We start from the raw sequence: 17,273 nt of genomic DNA, 5'->3' as shown, positions 1-17,273 counted from the left end.
GCACGGGGCATGCGTTCCTGCATCTGCAGAATGAGGCACCCTCCCCTGATGCCTTGGAAGAAGAGTTCACCTCCTGCTGAGAAACAGCACGCACAAGTGTTGTGAGTGTCTCCAAGACCTCATCAGCGGTCATGATAGTGTCCGCGACAGCATCTTCATCGGAAACCAGTGGATCCAACCGTGCGTCACCACCGGTGTTTTCTGTAAATGGCGTGAATTCAGAATCTTTAACTTCCTCGGCGAGTACCCGCTCCAGGACATGGAGAAAGTGTTGCACCAACATTTCGGTGAGATGTAGTGCCCACTGTGAGAGAACATCACGGTAGTGTTTGATCGTCCTGCGCAGGGTGCGGACCACCCCCTCACTGTCCATGAGGCGCATGGCGTAAAAATAGTGCTGAATGACGTCACTGATGCAGGGTGCAATGACGTCCCTTGCATGCGGATGGCAGATAAGGGAGGCGATGGAGGCACATGCCTGCATTCGCACCGGCATCTCGGGATCCTGCAGAAGTGGGAGGATCTCTGAGAGAACAAACTGAAACGCCTGTGGACTGCTCCAGTGAATTTTGGACGCAAAAACACTTAACACCAGCATGCTGCGGGCCCGTAGAAATCCAACAGGATACTTCGCTGCAGGTGCCACATAATTTGTCAAGAGCCACTCCACCCGATCATCCCCAAAGCCAATGGTGCAAAGAACTTTGTTAAATTGATAAATGGCAAAGAGGCAGGCATCCACAACTCGTGCCGCCTCCACATCCCCTTGCGCCGCTGCTTTGGCGTGTGTTGTGAGCCGCTCCAGGACATACTGCACAACGTGGTGCACAAAATCCGCGTCGTGAAATGGTTTGGATGATGCCGCCAAAGTAAGCATGAGACCTGAGGAGACCACCTTCGCGCTGTACAGGTCCCCAGCGGGACTTGTTTGTAGCCGCACATACTCGGCAGGGTTGGATGTCCACAACTCAGCATCCTCAGCCGAAAAGGTAAGACGCGGAAAGATGAGTAAAGTAAAAATCTCTTCCGCATTTGGTGCAATGACGCTGCGGTACGCCTCCCGTCCTTCCACTGCCATTGTGAGAATTTCCAGCGACATGATGTAAGCCTTGGACGTCAAATGGCGAGGCGTCGCATGCCATCGTACAAGTTCAAGTGCGTGTTGCACAAACCCCAGCAGGTAATGATCGCAGAAGTACTTCGCCGCCGCGCGTGCACGCCGCTCGCATCTCTTTGGAAACATCAGATCTTGCATCATCTTGAGACACATGCCTTGCGTCCATTTCAACAGCTTCCACACAGCGGACTCATGAAACAAGGTAAAAAGGTTCGAGTCGTCACAGTCACTGCTGAGGATGCGTAGACGATAAAGTGGCAGCAGTGTTTTGTGGCTCGCGTCCAGCAGTTGGCCAAGGCAACCATTGCAGAGTCGATCCATACCTGGTTGGTCGCAGAGAAAACGTGGCCAACGCGCCTCGGTGAGTGAATGAATGCACTTGAGTGCAATGCGCAGGCAGTGAGACAATTCGTTGTGCCACGAAGATAAAACAAACATGCATTTCTCTTTCCTTTTCGTGCTAAACTGGAAAGAAGGGTCTGGGATGCCATTCAATCGCGGCGGTGGCGGTGGCGGCGTTTGTTGCGCCAATAACTCCTGTGCCCACACGGATACCAGCATCTCTGTGAGTGACAGCAGCAATGGACAAAAAGCATCAATGAACGCCTCAATATCATCCGCGTCAATTTTAATTGGATTATTGTAGACTTTGCAGCATGCCCGCAGGATGCCAAGAGCCCCTTTCAGCCGCAGCGTGGCAACCTCCCGCGACGATGATGCGTCTGATAAAACGCACAGGTGTGCAGCACACTCGTCAAGTATTTGCCTCAGCTGCGGCATCAGCGACGGCCAACGATGCGGGTAGTCGTAGCGTATGAGGTTTTGCGTGGCGGCGAGCAGCTGTCGGCGCACCAACTCCGGCACATGTGATCCGCACTGAAGTGGAACTATGCATTCCCGCACGGCACTCTTCGTCTCCTCAGTAAAATACGGATTTCGGTTCCAGTCACTGCGGCCCAACACGTTGCGCACACGTATGGATGCGGCCTGCAACGCCTGCTGCATTTCCGCAGGGACATCATGAAACGGAAGTTCTTGACAGGAGAAATGAATGAGCCGCGTGATCAGCCGTGGGTCGGCGGAGATATGCGTGAGGGTCGCCTCCGCCTGCTCCCGCGTCGTTTTGTCGGCCGAGAGGGTACCGACGAAAATGTGCAGCAGCGCCTCATCGCCTGCCATTTCTTGCCAACCGCCTCGACGGCCTCAAAAGCCCCTCCCCTCCCCCGTTTATTTCCACAGCGGCCAAAGGGGGGAAAAGAAAAAAAACAAGAGAAAAAAGTCCAAAGAAAAAAAAAAAAAAGATGCACGTGATTCAATTCGCAGCCGGTGAGAAAAGACAAAAAAAAAATGGATGGAAAGAGACAAGCCAGCGCAAACGCGGCCAATAAAAAAATACAGTGATAGAAAGAGAAAGAAAGAAACGAAAAGAGAAAAATACACACGCAGCAACGACGAAGTCCCAGAGGCACCGACAACACAACCAAACAAACTGCCGTGTCTGTTATGGCCGCCGTTGCTGTTTTTGATGAGGTTGAAAGCCAAACCGCTCAAGCGCCTCTCGTGGAGGTGTCTTGGAGAGCGGCCAACGACCGTGCCACTGCACCATCGCCAGGAGACGCCGCAAAGGCGCACCCGTCAGACTTTCAATGTTCATAACGTTTAGCAGCAAAATACCCTGCGGCCCACCGTACCACTGCAAGATCTGGGCGCGGTGCGGCGGCGAGAGCGCCTCGTACGCTGTCAATGACATCACGAGCCGAGAAACGGTCCTTCCAACAACCGTCAGCCCCATCAACTCCACACTACCGCCCACAAAGTGTTGCACCTCCTTGGCAGAGAGACTTAGCACGAGGCGGTATTCGCTCTTCAAGTGTCTCTCGAAACGCGCCTTTTCTGCAGCAGAATCAAATTGCATGCAGTCCAGCGCCCATGCGCAAATGCCACCTCGTCCACACCATCCCAACATATCTATTGGAAGCGGCGACTGGACTGAATCGCCAGTGCTCATAACGTTGTTGGACACTGTGCCGTTGCCGTTGCCGCTAGCGGTGCTCCCACTCCTGTGGAGGGTCATTCCTTTCGGCAAAAAAGCAGAGAAACGAAATTGGTGTTCGTCAGGAATGTTAAGACACTCAGACGAGCACAACCGCGCAATGACAGTTGAATCTGCAGAAGTTAGTGCATACATAAAGCGACCATCGTGGGAAAAACAGACATCCATGCACCCGCGCAGGTACCTTCCTAAGGCCTGAAACTCCTCGCAAAGGTCAAAAACCTCCACGGATGGCCCATTGTTCTCCTTAGACGATGATCCTCGTTGGTACTTGAGGGGGTGCAGCATTCGACGCCAATGCAAAAATGGCATCTCATTGGGTGGAAGCGGATAAATAACTGCCACGTGTCGCAGCAAAAGAGCAGAAGCTCCAGTGCCTTTAAAAAATGTGTGCAATGAGATACTGCAGGCAATAAACATATTCAGAATTTCATGCATGTTACACAATGACAGCTGGCTTCCTTTCCCAATGAGGAGTGTAGCAAGTTTAATGCCGTGCATACCACGCAGTGCCTTCACCAACCTTTTCTGATCTCGCACACAGGCCATATGATTCTCCTGATCCATAAAATGGGACGACCCTAGGGCCCCAACTAGTGGCCCCAGTGAACATGAGGTGTCTGTCAACACCGTAGAGTGCGGTGAATGAGACTGAGCGTAGAATTCTGTAGACATCTGCTCACCCAAGCCCATCCCCTCTGTGTTCTTTACCACCTCCCTTTGTTTTTTCTCCTCGAAAGTAATACGCGCGGTACTATCACCGCCGCTGTCGTCTGAGTCCTCCTCCTCGTCATCGTCATCCCTGTCACTCCCTGATTGCTCAATGACCTCGCACACATCAATGCGTCCACTCAGGCGTAGTCGACGGCACTGCTTCTGCAGCTCAGTTATAAAACGCTCGGATTCCTTAAGCTTCGTCCTCAGCGACTGTCCGGCCTCCCGCTCCAGCCTCAATTCCTCCTGTAGAAGTGTGTTGGCCTCCGAAAGACGGTGAACGGACTGCACCCACATGTTGTCATCATGCTCTGCTTCTTCCTCACTCTCCGCAGTGGCGGTTTCGTGACGCGACCTCCAGCCCGCAAGCCGTGGATGCCGTCGCATCTCCTCAAGCTCGTGAGCCAACTTTATTTTTTCACCCCGCACCTCCTCAAGACGGCGGAGCGCCATCGTCAGTACATCCGCCTGACTGTTTAAAACGGGCACAGGCGGAGCGGCAGACGCAACAGCAGGGCGACCATCACCTGCCTTGCCTTTTTCTGACAACAGCAGCTCAATCGTTGAACGCAGTTGCTCAATGGTCGCTTTCATCGCTGCGACTTCCCTCTCTTCGGGCCCAGTCTTAGGGGTTTGGACATCCTTCACACAGTTGCTGCTGCGATCATTCTTCAGAGCCATCACACCTGCTATGATTTCCTCCATGATAGAGGCAATGTTCGTCATGTTAATATCCTCCCTTTTCAATTCATTCAAGGAATGTGAAGGTGGCATGAGAGCTGCTAACCTCTCCACCTGGGTGTATACGATCTCCAGCACCGCGTCGCGGTCACGAAACCCTCGCTGGGCCCTCTCCTTCTGCCAATCTACTTCTTTTTTCAACATTAACATCGATCGACGGAGCTCCTGCAGCACCCCCTTCGTGTATGTCGATGGTGCGTCCCTCGACTGTCTCGCGACATCTTCGTGTTGGGCAGATGAATTGTCTCGAGAAGAGCCTAACTGGCATTGCGATGCCACCGCCGCCGCCATCTCCTCTGTGGCGTTCAAAATTTCCTGCAAATGTGCGCTGTGCTCCTTCTCATCCAACAAGGATCTTTTGGTGCTAGTCAGAGACTGCTCCGTCTCGTGCAGCCTCTCCGTAAGCCTAAACAAACTGCCGCGTAGCTCGTCCATCTGCTTCGTGGCCAGTCGCATGACATTGGCACAGTAATCCGCATCCCTTCCAGTCAACACCTCGCCTTCTTCACCTGCCTTCATGGCATTCAGGGTGATTTCCGCCTCGTCGTCCTTAAACTCCTCATCCAGTGTGAAACTGAGCACCTCCGCCTCGCTGTGAATAGTGGCGAGATCGCTTTTTAGGCCCCGAACAGTCTTGCGCAATGCACTCAGGCGTTTGTCTGGATAGGCTGTGGCCAATACATTTGGTCCAAAGAAGAATGCCGCATGTCCTTGACTCCGTAAACTTGCCATGACCTCAGCAAAAAAAGCAGGTCCCTGCATCATAGAAATCCGTGCGGGTATCATCCTTGCCCAAACGTTCAAGAACTCTACGGTCTCTTGTAACGCAATGTGTTCCCTCTCAAAAAACTCATCCTGCAGGAGCAGACGACATGTAGGGTTTCTCACAGGGCGCCCAAAGCGATCCTCCACATGGGCAAAGCGAGTCATGCGGTGCTGCAAAGTGGCCTCCTGCAGCTGAACGGATTGCATCCGGCCCCGCAAAAGCTCCTTTTCAATCCGCATTCTTATTGCAAAGCACCACATCACTAGCGTCATAAACTCCAACTGGCACTCTAACATAATCAACATGCGCTGGTGACGCTCCTCCTCGTGAAGAGGTGGTTGATGGAGCCCAACACATTTTACTTGGAAATCGTCCACCGACGGGTGAATTCCCTCTCCGAAAGTTGCGTCTCCCAAATGCAGGGAGCGGGTAGCAGAGAGGGAATGCATAGAAGGGTTCTCAGACCCTCCACTGTTACTGGCAGGCGCCATGGAAAGCAGAAGAAGTACCTCACTCATCGCTCACTTTTATCAAATGTACACTCCTCCTCCCCACGCAAGGCGTCGCAATGCAAAATTTTACTTTACTAAATGATGGTAGATAAAAAACTGTATGATATTCGGCGTGTGTCTCTGTCTGTGTGTGTGTTTGTTCGCTTGTGTAGCCGTCCTACGTCCCTTCCGCCACAAACACACACACACACACACACACGTGGTTCGCAACGTGGTCGCCCTCACCCAGCAATCTCGACGGGAGAGGAAACAAAAACACCCTTAAAAAAGCAAATGGAGGACGGAGTAAACACAAACACACACGCAGCAAAAAAAAAAAAAAAGGAATTGCACACGTGGCTGTAAGAGAGAAAAAGCCAAAGAGAGAGCGGGAGAGTGAGTGTACATTGGGAGAGGTGAGCACATGCGCACAGTAAGAGAAGAAACCGAAGACCGAATGAGAAGGGGGCGAATTACAAATGAAGACTCAGGCGGAGAAAACTGCCATTCATTCAAGTCATCCCCCACCGCAATTTTGTCGACCACTCACTGGCCGCGCCCAATTTGTCGGGCGAGCAGCGGAGGAGAAAAAGGGGTTAAGTGTCGGCGTTGATAAATAAGGCCGCACGTATACACTACCAGCAGCCACAACACAATAAATCAACAGTCATAACTAAAATAATAATCGTCATAATAATAAAGATCAATTGTCCTGCAAGAAAAAAAAAAAAAAAAGACAGTCAATTTGGCTTCCGTTTGTAAGTAGTTGTAACTTCCATGCATGCACTCTCCCTTTCCCTTGCCCTAATGCCAATGAATGAGAAGAATCCATGGCCACTTGGCGGTGGCGTATCCGAGCCGTGCGTCACGACAGTCAGCAGCATCGACCTCGCTGAATACCCACCCATGCGTTCAATCGTTGATAAATCCGGCACGATGCACCCACCCTCGCCGTACCACGCCATCAGTGTGGAGCGGTTATGCTCCGACAGTGAGCGGAGAGCGTGAGACGAGATGACAAGCCGCCGCCTCGTCGGCCCGTAATTCGGCGAGTAAGAGATGATCTCCACGCATTCACCGGCAAAATTCCTCACCTCTTCCCGTGTAAGGCGAATGACGGTGCGATACGTCTCGCGGAGGTGCAACATAAATGACTCCTTCTCTTCGTGCGAAGCAAACCGCATCTCATCCAGTGCCCATGCGCAGACGCCAGCGCCAACCCAGCCAAGACTCGTAGCAAGAGGGAAGGAAGAAGAATAATAGCAAAAACAGTTTGCAGACGGCACACCGAGTCGGCGGCGCAGCATCCCCACAACATGCAACATCAACGTGCGTCTCGCATCGGTACACGTATCAGCGGTACCGCAACAACAATACATAAATTTGCCATCCGCTGAGAAGAAAGCGGCGTTGCCCGTAAAATATGCGCCGGCCTTTTCGCCTTCAGCACGTAGATCGATGATGTCAAGCGCATCACGTACCTCCCTGGCTTTTTCAACGAGTACAGACTCCAGATGCTCCTTTGGCACCTCGCCACGACGTTCAGGCGGTGTCGGGTAAAAAACGGCTGCCCGTTTCGTCGGCCGGTTCCCGTCCACGTCTATCCACTGATGCAGCGAGAGACTGTGCCCCGCATAAAGACTCAGGGGCCGCTGTGCGTATTGCTCGGCATCGTCTTCCGTGCAAAGACGAAGAAGGAGCGGACGCATACCCCATATGTCATTTAACATCATAACTAACTCCCGCTGCTCATGCAAGACTGCCTGGTGAATCTCGTAGGCATGGGATTCCATTACAAAACCCTTGGGGCCGACGTTTGCAGAGGGGGAGAATGACAATGACGGTGATAAAAATTTTGGCGGTGTTAGCGGCGGTTTCATAAAATCAACTTCGCTAATGTGACCGAGTACTTCTGGGGCTACTCGGGAGTCAACTGGACCCAAGCGACGGCCCAAGGCATAGAAGTCAGCTCGTGTCTCCTCCAATCGGCACACCGCTACTGTCAATGCGTCAAACGTGTCATTTGTTGCCCCAGTTGAGTTCGCCTCATAAGCCGTGTGCATTCGCCGCATCTCCAGCTCGGTAATTCTCTCTTGCACGGCGTCTATCACTTCTTTTGGGGTGCAAAACACGCCATCCTCCTCACGGATCGCTGCATGCACAATTTCGCTGCCCTCCTTGCAGCGTGCCTCCACATTGGCGCGGGCCGCTAAATCGTTCAGCGCCAAACAAACATCGTTTAGCGCCTTCTGTGTTGACCTCAGTCTCCCTGTCTGATGCTCCAGCACCCGCATTAACGCCTGTAGCCGGTCCTCTGCGAACTTCTGTGCCTCCTGGGCACGTATTAGCACCGGTGCATGCAACTCCGCAAGGCACTCTTGCATCTCCTTCATCAAAAAACCCGCCTGGTGCAGCGTACTTTGTGTGTCTACTGACTTTTCACCCTTCGCGGGGTGGAAGTGATGCTCCAAATGAAGCAGCCGCTGCAGTTGATACTTTGTTACTGCCTCTCTCATTGCAAGCTCACGCTCCCACCGCTGTTTTTCGCGCTGTAGGCATGCCAGATGACAACTAGTGATCCGGTGCATGTAAACTTGGCTCTCATCAAGTGCGATCAATTCGCGGAGAGCAGTTTCCGCCTCCACCAGCTCACACAGTCCGGCAGTCGCACCCCGACACTTCCCCCATCCGCTCTCCAAGAACTTGCGGATCCACTCATATAGTGCTGCATGGGTGTGCGACGCAGGCAATAAACCAGCGGAACTTTTCCGCGTCCTGCATGTTGTTTCCGTGTCGTCCGCAACCGGATCCCCTAAAATGTAAAACGCGCACGGCTCCACAAGGATGATGTCACTCATGATTGCTTCCTCCATTTGTCACACGTTTGCCGCGTCGGTCCCCATCGCACAGTTTTCAAAAAATTAAAATAAAAAAAAAAGAAAAAAGAAAAAGTAATGGCAACAGATGAAATGTATTGAATCATTGCAAAAAAAAAAATTTGCCTGACATGCGCTTTCTTTTTCGTTTGTTTGTTTGTTGTTCGTTTTGATGAGAGCGTATCAATTGTTTGACTCGTCCATTTGTTTTATCCCTCCCCTCCCGCCCAACACCGGGTCTATGGATGGGATATAAGAAAGAAACCGATCACACAAGAAGATGGGATGCATGATTTAATATATATATATGCACTCGCATTTGTTGAAGCGGAGTGAAAAGTCATGGCCCGAGGTTGGAGCCCTTACTCCTCACCCGCTCGGCAATCTCGTTGAGCTGCAGCACATGCTTTGAAATCTGCCGCAGGTGCTCACCAATCGCAGTGAATTCCCCCTCCAGCAGTTTGAAGTGTCGAGCGACGTCTTGGAAAGGCCTGTCGGTGAACCCCGCTTCGTTGCTCCATGGCGGCGGCCCTGCGTCACTAAAGCCCGGCGACGCCGAATCCCCTGTGCCTGGGCCCCTGCTTTCCGACGGGGACCCGGGCGAAAAGCCACCGGACATCTTTGGCGGGTTTGCCACGTCCTTCTTCATGGACTTGGTGGCGTAGCTATTACTGCTGTTGTTCTCCCGCCCGAAGGAACGCGTTGTCGCCACGGTGGTGTTGCCCTCATCGCTGTTGTTGCTGCTGCTCGCAGCCCCACCACCGCCCCCCGCGCAGGGTGCATCCGCGCTCGCAAGCATCATCGCCCGCATGAGGTGGTCCTCCGAGGTGCTCGCGCTTAGCAGCCCGCATGTCTTGTAGAAGACTTGTGTTTCAATGTCCGCAATCCTGCGGAGCTCACGGACGAAGTTCTCTTTTGTAGCGGCCGTCCCAAAGGCGTTCATTTGACCCGACGCAAAATCCTCCTCAATCTCGCGGAGTTCCGCCTCGACGCTGTTAAACTCATTTTGCTGCATTCCGCTTTTTCCTCTTCCCGCTTGTTTGTTTGGTATTTTTGTCCGTTTCCCGCAATCGGCGCGGAAAAGAGAAAAGCAAGCACCCAACCGCAAGAAAAAAAAAAAAGGAAGGAATTCACCACAACGGACTTCACAACACGGCAGGAGAGAAAACAACGTGCCCTCACTCACTCAAAGAGAGAAAGAAATGACAATGTTCATGTATACAAATGCATGCATAAAGTCCACAGAGAGAGAGGCGGTCTTTTTCATTCTCTCTCTATTTCGGTCTCACTCCGTCCCGCAACCCTCACCTCCCCACTTCTCTATGCGACGTAGTTTTCCACGTTCAGGTTCGGCACCAGCTGACGCAGCACGACGTAACCTGCCAGCGACTCCTGCGTGATGGTGTCTATGGTCGAGCGGAGAACATTCACCCGCTCCTTTGCATCGCGAAGCTTCACCTCATCCCGCTGCCGCGCCTCGTCCTCCTGACTCAGCTGCAGCTCACATAGCTGCCTTTCACGAACCAATCGTTCTATTTGGGCGTCCAAGTCCTTCAATTCCACTCGCAACGCATCCTGTACAGTCTGGTGACGCTGCAGCATCTGTGCCACATCGCCCACTTCTTCTACGGCGCTCTGCAGTTCCTCGCGGTACACGCGCACACGGCGATGCGTACTCAGCAGCCGCCTGGCGTGTCGCTCCGCCACCTCCGCTGGCTCCCCGCTGCATTGGCTGTGGATGATCTCACGTATCTCTGCTGGAAGTGGCCCCTCTAAAACAGACAGCACATGGTTGCCACTTGGCGCAGTAGTTTGGCGCCCCTGCGGGAGGAGCGGGGACGAGGACTGAGGCCCTGCAGAGACGGCGTTACCGTGACTTGGGTCGAGTACCGTCGGCATTGCACCAAATTGAAAAGGGCACAAGGAAGAAACTGTCCGTGATGACACCGTCGTGGTGGTGGCGCTGGACAGGGCCTGCGGCGAGTCCACAAGATCGTTTTGTTGCTGCCGCCGCTGTTGTGATGGTCCGCCCGACGACAGACGCCCCGGTGCGGCCCCCTTCCGCCGTGGGTGGCCGGCGGGAGTGACGGAGCCGCTGATGACAAGACGCTCAGGCCGATGCATCCCAAGCGAGACACACAAAAAAAAAAAATTTAAAAAAGTGAGAAGTGTTCGGGACGCCCCACTTCACCCCCCTCCTTCTCCCTGCGCAACCAAATAGACGTGAAAAAAAAAAAAAAGGGAAGAAAACCGCACATAGAAAAAAAAAAGACAGAAAAAAAAAAAAAAGCCGGCCGGCCGCGTCATTGGCTGAAAAGATGTGAACAGAAGGGCACACAACGGCAGCAGCAGCGGTTATGGAGATGAAACAAAGAAAATATATATATATATATGAGGAGCAGGGACAAAGCCATGCTAGAACAATCTTATGGGCCGCTGACCGGACCCTGAAATTACTTAAGGAAACCAAACGATAAAGATGAGGAGGAGTCAATGCAGAGGCAGTTAATTGCCTCAATGTTTCCTCTGCTAAAAACTATAAATGTGCTGTTGTCCACTCACGTGGCCTTTGCGCATGGCTAGGATTTGAAATATTTATTGCTTACAAAGTGGGCAGACTTTGGAGGTCGTCCTCCCACAAGAACCCGCCGCAAGGCGGAGGAAGTCAAAAAAGAGGGTGGGAAGGCAAAAAGTAAAAATAAAACATTATTTCAGACGTCATCGGTCCCCTGCTCCGCCCCTACTAAAAGTCGTGGCCTTCCCAAAAATGCAGAAGATAGGAAAAGTGCCGTGGAGAAATATGTACTCGTTTTATCGGGATATATACATTCATTAGGGCAGCCAGCCCTCCCGCGATCATTGTCTTCACAAGCTCCTAAAGGAAAAAAAAAATAATAATACTAAAAAATAAATAAATAACCATGACGTTTCACTCCCTCCACCACTCGTGAGAATGCATTGAATGACCGCCCCACAGCGCAAAAACCCACAAATGGCAGAGGGGTTTGTTTTAATGAACACCGGCACTATTTCGCCAGTGTGCAGAGTCAATAGGGAGGGAAGTTTACATCTTCGACATCGTGATGTGCGATATGTTGGACTCCATAAATTCATCCGATGTCTCGTGGAAGCCAAGGCGTTTGTAGAATTTTTTTACTGGCGTCTTTGCATGAAGAACGAGTGTCGAAATCCCCATCTTCTCCCTCGCGTACTTCTCCACCTCCTGCATGAGGAAGAACCCACACCCTTTGCCGCGGTGCGGTCGCCGCACACACACACGCTCCACCTTCACAACGGGTGTGTCGTACGCATGGACTCCGCAGTGCCTGACCACACGAAGCCGCGCCGCTGCAATTGGCAGAGACTTCTTTTCTCCTCCCCGTTGTTTTTGATTGTCAGAGGCATCCTCGTCGTAGAGGACGAGGTGAATGGCGTACGCGTCATGGCTGTCGTGCTCCAGCGAGGCCGGCACACCCTGCTCCTGCATGAAAATGGAATCTCGAATTATTGCGGCGTCGCGAAAGACGTCGTTGTCTTTGCCCTGAGCAAAACGCACAACAAATGGCATCACCGCCCTCTTCTGCAAAAAAAAAAAAAAAAAAAAATGGATGGTAAACGGGAAAAATACAAGAAAAGAAAACTACAAAAAATGAAAAAAAAGACAAGACTTCCTCTCGATGCTGCTGTCCGGCCCATTGGAAACTGGCGTCATTGCAATCCATACTTTGACAGCATCCTTTCAATCCCGCAAACCTCCCGCTGCAGTCGTTCCACCTTCTTCACATCGATCCCTGCCTTTTCGTATAAGTGTGCTCGACGGCGGTGAGCCACCGTGTCGAGCATCGCCTCCCACGTCAACTCCCGTGCGTAGTAACAGTGAAAAACGATGCCCGCCCACACGACGGTGTAGCCAAGAAAGTAAGTCATCGGCTCCACAAGATTCCAATCAAACACAATAAATGCCCAGCGGAAAAGCACAACAAACTGCGTCACAAGAAAGGCGAGGACGAGGCAACCTAACAGCGGGACATAGCGGTTGTCTACAACGGCGTCAATGCGGTGTTTTTCGGCCAGCAGCGGCGCCAGCTCCTCACGCTTCTGCCTCAAGAAGCGGCGGAGGTTACGTATGACATCATTGGCGCCTGAATCATCCCTTACCAGCACGTCGTTGAGAATTCGAGTGAAGGCAGTCGTATCGGTGACGACTGGGACGGTGCCGGATGTCGGGGGGCCGTACGAGTGAAACAACGCAATGGATTTCGGCGTCAAATCCTCCACCGGCACCGACAAGACGCCACGACGACATCCCCGCGAGGAGAAACCGCAACGATGAAAGGCCGCGCAGGGCAGATGAATGGAGCGCAGCAGCCGCAGCGCCCCTCCTCCCGCCACGACGGCTGTGCGCACTGGGCTCATCCACAAACGAGTGTGTATTCACGCAGGCAGCAGTGCCTCTTCACACTTCTCTAAACGCTGTGGAGGTGCGCCGGGTTCCAAGTAGCAGAGCGACAACAAAACAAAAAAAAAAAGAAGCCAATGTCATGAGGGATCAAGCAAACACAAAAATAAAAATAAAAATAAAACGGGAGAAAAAAAAAAAAGAAATAAAAACAAATTCGACCCACCGCCCTTCGTTTTTGTTTAGTTTTGTTTCTTTTCATGTCCTTCTCACGGTCCCTCAATTTGGCTCGCACATCTTTCGGGATGATGGGACATCGCTAATTTTCTAACGCAGTGCTTGTGAACATCGGCCGTGGAAGAGCCTGTCCACCCCTAAAATTAAATAACTGCTTCGTAATGGGCAATCTCCGCCGAAGGTCCCGCAGTGCACGATCACCAGAGTCCCTCGCGGTCTTCAACACGGCGTCGTGGATACGTTGCTCATGCTGCTGAATGACCGCCATTACGGCGGCACACAAATCCCATGCATCCGGTAATCCCGTCGGATCACCACCAGCCGTGAATATTTCCACAGGCCATTCGGGCAGTAACGTGAGCGGCAACTCCTGTGCAACCTCCAGGTGCATGTTGCCGTCCTCGTAGTAGTGCGCGTAGACCTGTGTCTCGCCTTTGATGTAGACCTGCGCCTCAGACGACGTGTCCTTGGTGGGTTCCACAACAAAGATAGACTTCCACCGCCCAGACCACATGTTGCGCGGGAATTGACGCACCGCCGCGACCGCAATGACAAGCGATTGGCAATCCTCCCCGCCACTGTGGGAATGCGGCTGAAGAACGGCCATGCCTCCTGCGCTGGCAATAGATGTGCGGTGGTGGATGTCAACTAGGTTTCGTGCAGACCCCATCAGGTGGGACATCCCCCGCTCCGCCTGCATCGCAGTCTCTTCCGCCTCCTCCCCAAAACATGCTTGCACATAACGGGAAATTTCCTGTTGAAGCAAAAACCGGGTGTGGCCGAGAGGCCCACCGTGAAGTCCTGTGGCCTGCCGCTCAATCTCCCTCAGCACCTCCGGCATTGTTGGCGCCACGGCAGAAGTAAACGGGATTACACGAACACACAGTTGTGCCACAGGATCAACCTCGATGTACAGCTGCAGTGCCACATCAAAAAACACATGATTGAGTTCATCAAACCCCTCAGATGGCAAAATATCGGCAAAAGGATCAAACAGTTCCTGCTGCTGCTGTTGCTGCTGCTGTTGCTGCTGCTGAGGTGCCTGTGACTGTCCGCTGGCAGAAGACTCGCCAGTGGAGTCGTCCAATTCCACGCTTTGGTAGATCCCCTGCTTAAAGTTGGCACTCGTGGGAGTAATCGTTGAACGCTGCTGTAGAAAGTACTCCTCCACCCTCGCTGTCACTTCACGGGCTTGTAGGCGACGTATCTTGGCGAAACGCTTTATACGTGTCACGAGGTGGTTCTGCCTCCCGGCCAAGAAAGAGACGTGGCTACCTGCAACATTGGCACAGCTTTGGGGATCCACGAACCGCACTTTGCTCTCGTGCCGCTTGGCGTATGGGGCTGCCAAAGTAAAAGGCGTCAAATGACGCATATGGTGTTCCATGCAAAGACGTGGGACGACCTCAAAGAAGAGACGATCATCGCCTGTCAACACACGTAGTGCCTTTAAAACGCTCGTTAGCTCGCCGGGTGGCGCAGCAAGAATAAATTGACGTAAGATGTCGGCGGGGTCAACTGTCTCCTTCACAGCAGACTCACGCGACGACATCGAAACTGCTCCGCAGGACCGTGACGCCGTTCCTCCCCCATCAGCGTACATTGAGCACGACAATGTACAAAAAGCATGGTAGATTGGAGCAAGCAAAAAGAACAAAAAGAAAAGAAAAAGAGAAGCTAGGGGAGGAGACAGAAACCAGCATAACGGCACGTAAAATGTGTCCAGATGCCCTTCCATAACAACCACGAGATTGTGAGAAGCGACAATCCCTCTCGTTACAAAGGCACACACACACGCATTCTCGAGGAGCTCCTTGCTTCAGGAATCCAATTTCACCCCAGAGATGAAGGCGCCGCTGACGACGCCAAGTCCAAGCCCCATGAACGACCGAAAAAACATCCCGCCACTGTTCCACGTCAGCAGCATTCCAAGGACGCCATAACTTCCCAGACGACTCGCGGTCCACAGCCAACGCTGCTCCTCGGGTGACTGTCGCAATTTCATTGCCGCGCTCACTAATGCATCCACCTGCTGCTTGCTGTAGAGCTGATAAAAACTGGCATCCTCCACCTCAGCCGCCTGCCTCCCAACACTCAAGACACCGTTACGATCCAAGAACTCCTCGTAGGATGTTCTGCAATCCGAAACGGGTGCTTTGGAGAAAATAAGGAGATTCCACCACGAACGACGCTTTTGCGCCGCCTCTTCCTCCTCTCTTTGCCTCTGCATGTGCTGCTTCCATGCCATGACTGCTCTGCCACGTTCGCGTTTTGCCTCACGCGTGACATTTTCCTCTGAGCATGCCACGTGTCCATCGTAGAAGCAAGCATACGCCAACCCAATAGAAATGCCAATTGGGGTGCTGTACCCTGCGCTCGGGTAAAAGTAATGGTGCAGCCTCGCCAAGGGGCGGTCGGCAAAAGGCAGACGGGGACGATGATAACCATAAAAATACAAAATCGACAAAAGATATCCGAGAGAGACCGTGTAACGGATGCCTTGTAACACGCGGGACTCCATAAGAATGGCCCCTGGCTGCTCGCTGCTGCGCTCGCACTGCATGAAGAGGGGATAATCATGCGGATTGATCCGATAAAACATGATGGAAAGCCTGTCCATCCCACCCGCTGCTTCCTTCTTTCTTCTTGTTTTGTCTCCTTTTAGAATGCAAGGGAAAAAATCACCACATACATCTGACGTCAATGGGTGAGAAAGAGAGAGAGAGAGAGAGAAAGAAAAAAAAAGAGAGAAAGAAAAAAAAAGAGAAAAACGCACGGAAGTACGCAGAAAGTCCTCCCTGCAGTCCACAAGGCCCTTTTATTTATTATTTTATTATTATTTCAATGTGCGCACCCCACCCATGCACCCGCCTCTCCACACTGAAAAAAAAAAAAAAACACATTAAAAAAAAAGAAGGAAAAAAAAAGTTGTCTCTCTGTCTCCCTCTCTCTCTCTCTCTCTCTCTCTTTTTTTATTTCTTTTTATTTCTTTTAGATCCTGTTTTGCGTCTACGCTGTTTCCCCCCCCCCACCCACCCCACTCCGCCTATTCATCCATCCGTGTGCCTGCACACTCCCAGTCTCACTCTCTCACGCAACACCCTTCTCTTCCTCCCCTCTCCGCTGCGGGCCGTCGGCAGCCCAAAAGGGGGCGGTGGAGAAGAAGACAAAACAATGCGATGCACTTAATTGGGAATTATTCCCTCCCCTCTTTCCCTCGCTCTCTGTCTGTCTGTCTCGCCCGCCACAACAACCACCATCGCCGCGCTCCCCCCTCCCGTCTGTCGGGTGATTTCATGCAGAAAAAGAAAGAGAGGGGGGCAGTCAAACCAAAAAAAAAGAAAAGTTCCTGTTGCACCTTTTTTTCTTTTTTTTTTTCCTTTTTTATTTGTCGTGGGTTTTTCTCCTCCAGCACTTCATAAAGATTTCGTGTCGGATTCATTTTTGCATGTATTCTCCTCCCCCCCTCCCACTTCCCCCCGCCACCGTGCGGATGTATAAATAAACGGAGGTGTGTGTTTGTGTGCGAATGGATGGATGGATGTATTTATTTATTTTACAAAGGCACAGACAAAACAAAAACAACAACAAGAGGAAAAAAAAAAAGGCACATAAAATAAAATAAAAAAGAGTGAGAGAAAAAAAGAGAGAGAAACACACAAGAAGAAGAAGGAGGGTGTACACTTCGGTATTGCGCCAGCGCAACCACGCACAAAACCAGCAATGATATATATATATATAGAGAAAGAGAGAAGAAAAAGTAAAATTGGCCGTTGGCTCCTCCTCCGACCCCTCACACAGACACACACACACACACACACACACACACTTAATGCCCACATGCATGTCCGCGTCGCTTTATTTTAAGGGTATTGGGTG

The 17,273-nt window shown here is 51.9% G+C and overlaps 9 protein-coding genes across 9 annotated transcripts, besides 22 other annotated features; all 9 read right to left on the bottom strand.

Moving 5' to 3' along the window:
- Positions 1–2,296, bottom strand: Tc00.1047053506181.150 (uncharacterized protein; the record flags this gene model as incomplete). Its single annotated transcript, XM_808761.1, has 1 exon — positions 1–2,296. A coding segment is annotated over one exon (2,296 nt), but the record flags the coding sequence as incomplete, so codon positions are not given.
- Positions 1–7,431: a sequence feature (heterozygous, Esmeraldo-like haplotype).
- Positions 2,371–2,417: a microsatellite.
- Tc00.1047053506181.140 (uncharacterized protein) lies at positions 2,619–5,909 on the bottom strand (the record flags this gene model as incomplete). The annotated part of the gene is made up of 1 exon (XM_808760.1): positions 2,619–5,909. One exon carries the CDS (start codon positions 5,907–5,909, stop codon positions 2,619–2,621), a length of 3,291 nt encoding a protein of 1,096 aa, XP_813853.1.
- Positions 6,076–6,102: a microsatellite.
- Tc00.1047053506181.130 (uncharacterized protein) lies at positions 6,623–8,755 on the bottom strand (the record flags this gene model as incomplete). The annotated part of the gene is made up of 1 exon (XM_808759.1): positions 6,623–8,755. The coding sequence occupies one exon, from the start codon at positions 8,753–8,755 to the stop codon at positions 6,623–6,625; it is 2,133 nt and encodes a 710-aa protein (XP_813852.1).
- Positions 7,432–7,621: a sequence feature (areas merged during assembly that could not be assigned to a particular haplotype. This can correspond to areas where the two haplotypes were merged or to regions with more than two copies in the genome that were merged during assembly.).
- Positions 7,622–12,321: a sequence feature (heterozygous, Esmeraldo-like haplotype).
- Positions 8,798–8,833: a microsatellite.
- Tc00.1047053506181.120 (hypothetical protein, conserved) lies at positions 9,099–9,773 on the bottom strand (the record flags this gene model as incomplete). The annotated part of the gene is made up of 1 exon (XM_808758.1): positions 9,099–9,773. The coding sequence occupies one exon, from the start codon at positions 9,771–9,773 to the stop codon at positions 9,099–9,101; it is 675 nt and encodes a 224-aa protein (XP_813851.1).
- Tc00.1047053506181.110 (hypothetical protein, conserved) lies at positions 10,079–10,882 on the bottom strand (the record flags this gene model as incomplete). The annotated part of the gene is made up of 1 exon (XM_808757.1): positions 10,079–10,882. One exon carries the CDS (start codon positions 10,880–10,882, stop codon positions 10,079–10,081), a length of 804 nt encoding a protein of 267 aa, XP_813850.1.
- Positions 10,899–10,919: a sequence feature (AT_rich).
- Positions 10,985–11,047: a sequence feature (T-rich).
- Positions 11,178–11,635: a mobile genetic element.
- Positions 11,641–11,677: a sequence feature (AT_rich).
- Positions 11,823–12,326, bottom strand: Tc00.1047053506181.104 (actyltransferase-like protein; the record flags this gene model as incomplete). Its single annotated transcript, XM_808764.1, has 1 exon — positions 11,823–12,326. The coding sequence occupies one exon, from the start codon at positions 12,324–12,326 to the stop codon at positions 11,823–11,825; it is 504 nt and encodes a 167-aa protein (XP_813857.1).
- Positions 12,322–12,452: a sequence feature (areas merged during assembly that could not be assigned to a particular haplotype. This can correspond to areas where the two haplotypes were merged or to regions with more than two copies in the genome that were merged during assembly.).
- Positions 12,343–12,363: a microsatellite.
- Positions 12,453–17,273: part of a sequence feature (heterozygous, Esmeraldo-like haplotype) that runs on past the window's edge.
- On the bottom strand, positions 12,467–13,174 carry Tc00.1047053506181.97 (hypothetical protein, conserved; the record flags this gene model as incomplete). The annotated part of the gene is made up of 1 exon (XM_808763.1): positions 12,467–13,174. One exon carries the CDS (start codon positions 13,172–13,174, stop codon positions 12,467–12,469), a length of 708 nt encoding a protein of 235 aa, XP_813856.1.
- Positions 13,320–13,373: a microsatellite.
- Tc00.1047053506181.90 (F-actin capping protein, putative) lies at positions 13,477–15,132 on the bottom strand (the record flags this gene model as incomplete). The annotated part of the gene is made up of 1 exon (XM_808756.1): positions 13,477–15,132. The coding sequence occupies one exon, from the start codon at positions 15,130–15,132 to the stop codon at positions 13,477–13,479; it is 1,656 nt and encodes a 551-aa protein (XP_813849.1).
- Positions 14,395–14,430: a microsatellite.
- On the bottom strand, positions 15,214–16,014 carry Tc00.1047053506181.80 (hypothetical protein, conserved; the record flags this gene model as incomplete). Its single annotated transcript, XM_808755.1, has 1 exon — positions 15,214–16,014. One exon carries the CDS (start codon positions 16,012–16,014, stop codon positions 15,214–15,216), a length of 801 nt encoding a protein of 266 aa, XP_813848.1.
- Positions 16,104–16,161: a sequence feature (CT-rich).
- Positions 16,211–16,236: a sequence feature (AT_rich).
- Positions 16,278–16,321: a sequence feature (T-rich).
- Positions 16,326–16,362: a microsatellite.
- Positions 16,754–16,784: a microsatellite.
- Positions 16,967–17,065: a sequence feature (T-rich).
- Positions 17,189–17,223: a microsatellite.

Source organism: Trypanosoma cruzi, genomic scaffold (assembly GCF_000209065.1).
Source record: "Trypanosoma cruzi strain CL Brener 1047053516305 genomic scaffold, whole genome shotgun sequence".
Lineage (NCBI taxonomy): Eukaryota > Euglenozoa > Kinetoplastea > Trypanosomatida > Trypanosomatidae > Trypanosoma > Trypanosoma cruzi.
Note: the sequence above shows the minus strand (reverse complement) of the source record. Positions and strands in the feature narration are given on the sequence as shown.